The sequence below is a fragment of the Aphanomyces invadans genome, assembly GCF_000520115.1.
Source record: "Aphanomyces invadans strain NJM9701 unplaced genomic scaffold supercont1.18, whole genome shotgun sequence".
NCBI classification, from domain to species: Eukaryota; Oomycota; class Saprolegniomycetes; order Saprolegniales; family Verrucalvaceae; genus Aphanomyces; species Aphanomyces invadans.
In genome coordinates this window covers 981,493-991,894 of record NW_008580163.1, presented here as the reverse complement: position 1 = coordinate 991,894, position 10,402 = coordinate 981,493, and the positions used below count along the sequence as shown (strand labels likewise).

General features: G+C 46.1%; 2 protein-coding genes across 2 annotated transcripts; both read right to left on the bottom strand.

Moving 5' to 3' along the window:
* Nucleotides 1–7,406: 7,406 nt before the first annotated feature.
* Nucleotides 7,407–7,733, bottom strand: H310_08831 (hypothetical protein; the record flags this gene model as incomplete). The annotated part of the gene is made up of 1 exon (XM_008874739.1): nucleotides 7,407–7,733. A coding segment is annotated over one exon (327 nt), but the record flags the coding sequence as incomplete, so codon positions are not given.
* A 112-nt stretch (nucleotides 7,734–7,845) lies between these two features.
* Nucleotides 7,846–8,682, bottom strand: H310_08830 (hypothetical protein; the record flags this gene model as incomplete). Its single annotated transcript, XM_008874738.1, has 3 exons — nucleotides 7,846–7,983; nucleotides 8,047–8,119; nucleotides 8,507–8,682. 3 exons carry the CDS (start codon nucleotides 8,680–8,682, stop codon nucleotides 7,846–7,848), a joined length of 387 nt encoding a protein of 128 aa, XP_008872960.1.
* Nucleotides 8,683–10,402: the final 1,720 nt, after the last annotated feature.

Genomic DNA, 10,402 nt, shown 5'->3' with positions numbered 1-10,402 from the left:
CGTTTTCGGGACGTAAAATTCCGCCTCCAACACAATGCCTTGGGATTCCTATACAAGTACACCTGGCGTTCGGGCTCAACAACTTGCGTTCACGGCTGCAACTCAGGTGAGAAATTTGCATTATACTTAAGGGGGGTGAGCTTCCAATGTGCCAGAATCTGACTTACTAGTGTCGCTAGTAGTACTAGTGGTGCCTAGCAGACGATTAGCCCGAAGTAGGGGAGGGGGACGAAATAAATCGTGCGCCTATCAGATACTGGGGGGGGTAGAGGAGAAGGTAGTCGACCAATGAGCGGTGTAGGCGTGTGTCCTGGGAAAAGACGGGGAGGAAGGGGATTGGAAGTCCTTCGTCACTTGAGAGGTCTGGCGCATTTCGGAAAAGAGCGGTCTGGCGCAGGGAAGGCTGAGAGCGGTGTGCCGACGATTGCTGTGGTGGCGAGAAGTATCCGGCCTGGAAGTCGTCGGGCATGGCAAGAGGCCAAGTTCCAGCTATTTTGAGCGGGGTGGACGGCCTTGGGCGAAGTTTACCATCGATTTGCGGCGGCGGCAGAGGTCGGGCGGGCCCCAAACTGCAGGGTCCGCCTCAGCGGAATGCGGCAAACAACTTTCACTAGGCGGCAAAGAGCGGTTCGGACTGGAAGTCGTCGGGCATGGCAAGCGGGCCAAGTTCCAGCTATTTTCAAACACTTGTTCTGGGACTGTCCACATGCTCAGCGAGTATGGCAATACTATCTTGCACCGTTTGAAGACATCAGCGGCAAGCTACACTGGCACGACATACTGTTCACTGATTCCATCAGCATCAAGGCAGAACACAGGACAATCTACCAAGGCAGCTACTCTTCCCTTTTGTATTTCATTCGGGCAATTTGTTTCCGACAACTCTGGCTTCAACGCAACCTCCTGTACAATGAAGCTTTTCCAGACTCGCTGGCACTCGAAGCCGAAGTTCAAGTTTACCTATGGCTTCACATACAAGCACAACTCAAGCGTATCGACGGCCCAGACAAACGGAAACTTCATCGCTTTTGTTCACTACTGCTACACGGCGGCACACACTACCAAGCCTTCCTCCCAGATGCTACTACCTATACCAAACCGCCTGACCCAAGCCCAACCCAACGCAACCTTCTGCCCGAGCGACAAGGTCACCAACCTAATCCCATCAACTGCATCAACTTCGTCCAGCTACCGCACCGCCGACCAAGCCAACATACTCGCCGCTTTCGCTCAACGACAACGGACAACAATCACGCCTTTTCGACTTAAATATTTTACACAAGATTGTGCTCATCTTCACTATACCTACTTCAAGTACAAGATTCTCAAGGTCAGCTACCAACTTGCAGTCCGCTCCCTTGACAACGCCGGCAACCGTCTTCGACACGACTCCTGAAGCACGCTGAAGTGAGCGTATTTTTTGCTTACAAAATTCTGGGTAAAAAAGTCGCAGAAGCTGCCTTTTCCGCGATCGGGTCCACCAAGTCAAAGCTTTTACACTTCAACTCGAAGACAACAACCTCAGCAACAGGCAGCGCGTCCGCCAGCTCATTGCGTCAACAGTTGCGACTCCGATACCAAGACACACCATCAACACCAACAGGTCAAGTTGTGGCGCGCAAGGCACATTTGAAATTGAAGCTACCGCACAGCAGTTGCCCACTGGCGAAAGGAATCACGCCCCCTTATTCACCAACAGCAGTCACCCACTCTTGGCTTCCGTCAACTTCAAGTCACCACTTCCTCGCCGATGGACAGTCACCTGCCAATTGCTTCCGTCAAACAAGCGACATCAAGCAGCAGCACCGCGATCGCTCACGATTCTACAGCGATACCGCCCCCGTGGATGCACATATTCAAGATCCAGAAGTTGCCGCAGTCCTCCGATAGCCCTGCGAAAGGCACAAGAAGGAACCATCTACTGAAGCTTGTCCCTCACCACACACCCGACTTCCACACGCCAACACCTCTCGGCTAGCATGCTTCCGTCGGCGTCTTGCCCTCAGAAGAACAAGCAAGCCCACTTCCAAGTCGTCCGGCGTGTCCACACTCCCTACGTTTCACCGGACCGTTCTGCCACAAGAAGACACTTAGTGGAATGCGCTCAAGATCCCCCACACCCCTAAGGAAGTATGAGATACTCACAACCCAGCGGGCACACGCTACAAGAAACGTCCTCCCATCTCAATATCAAGGCTTGTGAAACCATATTCATCCTAGATATGGAGTACTACAACTTAAAAGTCACCTACCATTTAAGTATAATGCACATTTCAATCGAGAATCTTCGCTTGGGAGGCTCACGTACTGCATTATTTTGCTGACGGACTTTGTTCATCAGAGACTTGTAGTGCATCTCGTGTTGACTCAATACGTCGACACCTGGGCTGCCGTCTACCGCCTCTTGAGCGGTGGCTAGGTTCACGTCAGAGTACTTGCTCCGTCGTGGCACGACGAGCTTCAAAACGAGAATGCAGGCCATTGTCTATAATCCTAATTTTAAACAAATTTTACCCCCCACTTATTCATGTTTAGAATTGATCTGACCAAACAAATTTTTCTTGACAGTGGTCGATCGCATCGATCGACCGTCCCTTAGGATAATTCATCAAATTCCAGAGATCATAGCCTCTTGAGTGCTTAAGCAGTGAATATTTTTAGTTTTTAAATCTATTGACTATTAGAGGAATTACTCATCAACTTCCTAGTAACTAACGTTGCAATCGTCGCAGCTGTCGTCCAAGTACAATTTTGAAGACATAGTGATTTCTCGTCAATTAAAATTTGCAATAGTTTATTTAAGTCAAAAGGCCGTTACAAATGGGTCAGGGCGAATGTATATCGTGATATAAGCATCTCTCTTCATAAAGTACGCACAAACTAGGATGTATTGAGTCTTACGGTCCGCGACACCTACGAAGAAATCGGTGACGTATCTTTGGACTAATTCGGTTACAATTCGCGAAGCTTTTTGGGGTATATTCGTCAAAATGTCGCCACTGCAACCATACCAACCATATCATCTAAAGCAGGATAAATTGTATAACAGCATGCAAAAAGTTCTTTCAATTGCGAAAATTCCACCTAGTTCTAACACTTTGTCAAATTTGATAATGATTAGGAAGTACAGAAGAAATACTACCTCTGTTATGGAATGATTGCAGGTGGGTCCAGATGGATAACTTCCCAAGCGATGATTGGTACAAAAATTGGTGGCAAAAATCCGCTCATTTCCACGAATATGTTGGTTTTTTCGTGAATTATATCTTCCATCATCCCAAAACCGAAATGACGTTCTCGACCTTGTTTCTTCGCTTCGATCCAGTCTCTGCAGTACAAGGAAATGAGTCGTTCTGTCGACGACGTTATTCGAGCTACTCTTACGGCATTCGAGATGCTGAGCTACGAGATGCTCGAGAACGCTTTTCTCACCTTTCAGGCGGTCATAGGACTTATTCTCGAGCAGGATGGAGGCAGCAACTACTCTCTTCCCCACCCAAAGAAGTCATCCTTGCGGCGCGCTGGTCTGCTGCTGTGGAGTGGTCATTCCACGGCATGATTTTGATTTTTAGCCAGTGAATACATATTCTTTGCTCATGAGCCATTAGAATTCTTTTGTTCACAATAATGTGGAAAAACTGGATTTTGTACTTGTTAACAGTAATGTGGAACAGCGGTTGTAACACGTTGAAAAACGAAGGCATCCGTACAAGATACGATTGCAAATTATGCGATTACTTATACAATTCTTGTCTGATTTCAATGAAATCACCGCATTGATTCGCCGCATCGATTCCCACCCGAATCAGCACGTTCGGTAGGCGGCCAAAGTCACGATCGAACCTTTCGCGCACTTCGAGGACTTTTGCAAAGGTATCGTACAGTCGTCCAACAGAGCCATTGACGTAGGACCATTTCATTTCGATAAGTTGCAGGTCACTGTGATACGGCGGCGTGATAAGGACTAGGTGGCCGCGGTCCGTGGCCATCGCACGGTCACAGGCACAATGTGAGCTGCAATATGGGCCTTTTACTTGGCTCATAATGGTGAACGATGTTCTTCGACGTCCAATTCGATGCCGTAGGTGGCGCATGCTGCAGCATTCTTGCTTTCGTGAACGCTCATGTAGGGATGTCTTCCTGTAGGCCCTGTGGTACTTGGCATTGTCTAGCACAATGATCGTGTTCGATTTTTGTAGAGCAGCGACGTCGTCAAACAAGTGTTGGATCAATGCGACCAAGTAAGCATGGTTAAGCATTGTGTGGTAGAACACGAAGAAGACTTCGTGTTGTTTACCCCCTCCTTCAAATGCTTCGCAGGTCAACAGCTTGGAGTTGTCGCGGCCGTCAGTCATCACGGCTGCCTTGAAGCAGACCTGACGCCTTTTGAATTTAGGTTTGGCGTCAGGTTAGTCGTCAGGATGGTATATATTGTCATTATGACGAGCATTATGTTGATGTATCTAGAATTCATCCAAATAGTTTACCAGCCGAGGCTGCGAGGGCTTAGTTGTCGTGGTCATATTTGGAACATATTTACCTCCAGCAATAGCAACAGCGTCAGTACGTCGAATAAAATGGCTTTGTTTCCTTTGACCACGTCGGAATCCCTTTTCTTACAAGGAATTTCTGCACTAGCCACAACCTCGCGATCACAGCGTTATTGTTTTGAGGGTCGTAATTCACAATACGATACTCATACAATAAACTCGTCACATCATTTGCAACCACTAGTGTGCAAGTTGATCTACTCTTGCGAACAAATGATTGAATCATTGTTAAAAGAACTTTTGTGTCTGGAATACGTGTATTGCGGCTAGATCTATTCGCAGAAACATTGGCAGCAGTCACAGTCTTACAGTGAATCCCGGAAAAAGCCGACATGGTTTCATCCTGATATGCATGGAGGCAGAAAAGAAACACTTCTTTACACCATCCAACCGCCAACAAGATTTTGTATCGGAAGACAAAGTCATAGATTTCAGCAATACAAAACGCACTGCTACATTTTATACTATCAAGTGGACTTGTATTCAAAATGTATTAACGTGTAGAGGTCTATCTATCAACTGATTTAAACTAACGTAGCGAACCATTGATCGGTCACTTTTTGACGGCCAATGAATATATTGAAAAGAGATCTTACTGGACAAAAATACAACCTCCATGAAATTGAGCCTCCAAATCTAAATGGTGGGAAAGTAGGTAAATTTTCCAAGGTTTTTCAAAGTTTGAACTCGTTCATGGCACCGAAAACAGCCTACTCGGCTGATGCCATGGCTAGCGCAGTAAGCGATGTAATCAACAAAACCGACACCATGGTGAACATTGCCAAAAGCTAAGGTATACCATACCGAACCTTGCGAACCCATGTGACTCAAGCTCAACCATGCAACATCCCATCTGAACCTCTTCGCATTGGCAGAAGCCCGTACATCCCAAAGTCGTTCGAACAGGATCTGGTTGCATGGGTCATTCCAATGGAATGTGATGGTAATTCGGTTGGAAGAGGACCAATAATGGCCAAAGCCAACGAGATTCGCAATGTGATCAACGGAAGTCAGTGCGAACCTCCACTGACTCATGGCTGGTATCATCGATTCATGCAGCGCCATCCGGAGTTGTATAAAAAAGTCAAAAGTCCTAAGTTCTGCCCGTAACTCCATCACTCAAGATTGTATTGTCAACTTTTTCCACCAGCTGGTCCATGCTTTGTCATGTGTTGACATGGATCCATCTCGTGTGTTCAACATGGACGAAACCAGTTTCTCTCCGGGGAAGACGTCATCGGTTGTGGTTGCCAGGAAGACAACAAAAAAGGTTTTCGTCACAGAGCCAACTATGTCTTCTCATGTTACCATTGTTGCTTGCGTTGGAGCAGATGGCTCCAAAATCCCGCCGCTGTTTATCCTCCCAGGAGACCGAGTATCGACAGAAGTGTGCGACCAAGTGACCATCCCTGGAGCTGCCGTCACGACGTCGAAGAAGGGATGGACAAATTCGTACATTTGCCACAAGTGGTTGACGATGCTGAGCAATGCTGTTCCCAGCACGGTGAAGCGTCCAATTTTGTTGATTGTGGATGGATACTCGTCGCACTACTCTGACTATATTGTTGAGGTGGCCAATCGTTTGGAGATTTTGCTCCAATTTTTGCCTGCCAACTCGACACACGTTTTTCAACCTTTGGACATCAGTGTGCTTCGACCCTTCAAACGTGCAATCCGCGCCCAGTTACATGCAGACATGGGCGCTTCCTTACTGACCAATGTCACCAAGCAAAATGCGGTGTCAACTACATGCGAAGTTTGGGCTGCTTCAACAAAGCCTGCAATTATGATATCTGGCTTTGTGTCCACTGGACTATGTCCCCCAAGTTTGGAGGCCATGATGCACCGAATGTTCAAACCCCAAGCTGAACATTCAGAAGAAGTTGACTTGTCCTGGCTACGTCGTGAAGAAGCTGTCCGAAAGTCCGTCCTACTTTTGCCTCCATTGAAACGAAAGCGTTCCGAAGGGAAAACAATTACGGTAAGTGGCATGTTTAACACAACCAATTACCATGAACAACTTCAAGAGCAAGCTGCTGCTGCAAAATTGAAGAAGACAAAAACTGCTCCTGGGAATGACACCGAAAACGCAAATTCCTTACCAACAGCCCTTCAAACTGCAGTTGTTTAAACAACCGAAAACATGCACATAAAATGTTTTATTCATGAAATTCCATTAAATCCTAATTTTTGAAATTGCCGCCAAAAGACTTTGCATTTTAGCCTGGGGGTCCCATCCACGAATAATCTTGGATTTCCACTGCACGAGAACACCTTTGCCCCATCACCCCGGCTTATCTCCCCGAATGGTTCATCTAGACCTAGGTCGCCCCGGTGGAAAGCCAGTGCTTGGGATGGCGAAGTGTTTGGCTTGGGACCGCCCCCCTCCTCTCGGAGAGTTTAAGGCGAACACTAGTCTAGTTGGTGGCAAAATATCAAAAATGAGAGATATATTTCACGAAACCTGGTGGCACCATTAAACGCCTGTCTCATTGGTGCCTCGTCCCATTAACGTCTCCTCCCGTGTTTCTAGATTTCCTCAATCACTACTCCCAAAAGTATTACCTCTTCACACTTCATAATTCTCTAATATTTGATAGTTCTGATGAAGGTGCCGATTCAAAATCACCAATTTTGGTATACAAAACCAAGTTAAAAAGTGGCCGATCATTGGTTCGCATTGTTTTTGTCACGAATTCAAAAATTCCCTCCACCACGTAGTACTGTCTAAACTAATTTATTCCCATATCATGTTGAAGACCTTGATCTGGCAGTCACGATGATGTATATATCAGCTCCAACTGAGAATATTCCATGAAGTTATACAGTGTCAAAGTTCGTCAACAAAGTTCCCGATCAATGCTTCGCTACGTTATCACATGCTTCTTCCTCGTCACCGTCGGTGTCGCTCTCAGCAGATGACTCTTCGTCCACATTCATTGTGTCCACTTGCACAAAGTGATCATGCTGCAACTTCAACTTTCCTTGGACAACTTTGATGCATCCCTTCATAGCACCAAATATCAAAGCAGCAAATGCCTCGTCAATCAGCTTGACGTCGGCGAACTTGGTTTCATTGTCATAACGACGGCCAACTTCACCTTTGACAATGGCCCAAACCAACTCAATGGGCTGCAAATCAGAGTGGTGCGGCGGAGTATACACAATAGTATGGCCACGCTTCTTTGCCATGTCAACAACGATCGGATCGATGTGCTTGTGAATATACTGCGACAGCGTCTCCCAGGATGCTCTTGTAGTCAGACTCGTCGAACTCGATGCCAAATCGCACACATTAGTCCTGCAAACGCTTCTTTCGCATTCTGCTTGATGGAGTGTCTGCAGGGCACCCTTTGTGGAATATTGCATTATCCATGACGATCAGTGCGTTGGTCACTTGGAGCTGGTCCATCTCCGAGAGCAATTTCCCAAACTAATCGACAAAGTAGTCGTGGTTAAACATACCGTGGTAGTCCTTGGGCTCCTTGCCTCTTACTTTGCCGCCAGTGAGGATGTCGAGGCCCAGGAGCTTGTTGTCCATGCAATGGACCTTAGCGCCCAATGCCTGTCTATTTATATGCTTATTTTTGTATGGAGTTTCTAATAGTTCAGTAAGATATTTTAAACTCCCTAGCTTAATGAGTGATCTACCCCCAAAAAGATTTTAAACGCTCTACTTCAATAGATTTCGCGGAAAACCAGCTATCTCTGAGTTTGATTGGCCTTTCACCCCTAATCACAAATCATCCCCGTGAATTCATGACTGCCGAGGCCTGGATTCCCGCAATAAAGCAATACCCTTGTGCTTCTCCTTCGTGGCATCGTCAAGGGCGTCGTTTGGGTCGTAGAGGCTATCATTATGGCAATTGTAGTAGTGGTGAATGAATGATTCGTCCGTGTACACAACCGGTGGCGGCATCATCGACACAGCATGCGACAGCATTCACCGTACGTACTCGTCATGGAGTAGGGCGTTCTTTGTGGACAAGTGATACGACGTACAACCCTTCTTCTTGCCACGCTTGTAGCCAAGGCGCTGCAGAAAGCGCTGTACTGCACGGAGAGCGGACGCCTCGTGGGTTTTGTTGGCTATGTAGAACTCCAAGACAAACATTTCGCGCAAGTACACCATCACGTCGACAGCAGTGGTACGGGTGCGGGTGACACATCTGTCGCGTACGAACTGCTGTACCATTGCAATTGTGTCGTTATTGAGAGGCCCCTGGCCGTGTGGTTACTGCGATTCGCTGCAGGTGTCGCTGCAGTCACTGTTCCGAGTGTGTTGTATTCACGAAGAATAGCCTTGACCACATCATGACTGTGGCCGAGAGTTGTGGCGACCCTTTGGGACACCTCACTGGAGCCTTCTCCAACAAAATATGCGTGAAGGCGAAGAATGTCACGTCGCTCTTCCCGAGTGAGTGTTCGATGACAAGCTTTCTTGGCGTAGTCGATGCATGCTTGAGCAGACAGGTTTATGGTGCTTGGGTTAATGATGCGGTGGTTTCACCATCGCTGGCTAAGTATATCTTTCTCAGCAGTGTATTAATTCACACAGGATGGTCCAGTATCACGAACGAAAGAACCTGTATAAACGTATATCCAAAATCGCGACATTGTTTATTAAAATCGCGATATAGTTTTAATGGATTAAGTTTCAAATTGGTACACTCTCAATCTGATTCTTAAAGATTACTCAAAGGATATTGTGTTCTACAGGGACCATGTTATACAGAGTGAATTGTCTTGAAATTTCCTATCGAACATACTAAACAGCATATTAAACAGATTTCAATTGATCTACCGTAGTTGATTTGTTGAATGGGAACTTCTGTGACATGTGGTGACATAAAGTTTCAAAAACCCTCTAGAATGTTGTTGAATAGCAACGAAATAGATTGATGAATCAAAGAGTATACTGCACATTACAGTTACGTTTTAATAGAAGTCTAAAAACTTGCCTATTTGGCCTCATACAGTTTAGAAGTCTATGAAATTGCACAATGAAATAGAATGGAATCAGAATCATTGAAATAAATTCAACTGAATCATCATGAATCGTCTAAAAGCAGATTGAAGAAGAAATATATGAGTCATTTTCCGATTTCCCCTCAGCCCCACATCCGGATAATTTTACGGATACCACCCGTGAAGTTCGTCAAGCACATCGGATCCTTCGACGTCGTGGTTCAGGCAATCCGCATCTTAAGGGGAGTCAATGACTTTGCACTTTCGAAACCCAATCACAATTGTTGTGCGCGGTAGGTTCTCCCACGCCGTGTTGACCCACTCCACTGGCTCCCGGAAAGTACTTGTCAATGGCGTAGTTCGGTGAGTGATCTCGGGCAACGTTGATGATGCAAAGCTTGTGTACGACTGTGTATAGCGATTTCTTGTATGTTATGGCAATGCGTTTAGTGTTCTTGATCGATGGGCATCCTCTTGCCTTGCTATCCCCAATGCGCGCCATGGCGTGCGCAGATATCCCGCCCAAAGTAATCTAAATACTCGCTTAAATTCAATAGAATTAAACGCCAAAGGTATTTCAACATACCAAGGTACTTGTAAAAATATATACTCTGGGGTAGACTACAGATATACTTTTATGGAGGTTTCTTGAGTTCCCATTCAACAAATCAACTATGATATTTATTGACCTTTGGCGGTTCGATGCTGTCGGGGACTGTTAATTACGAAAGTTCTACTTGATTGGCTATAATAAGGAGAATTTCTGTCAGTCAATTATAGTTCTGATGGTATCTTCACTGCAATTGGTCAAAAGGAATGACATTTCTGACTTGGTATTGAATTATTCAAGTGCTTTGAAACTGATCATGTTTTGGGAGGTGGTC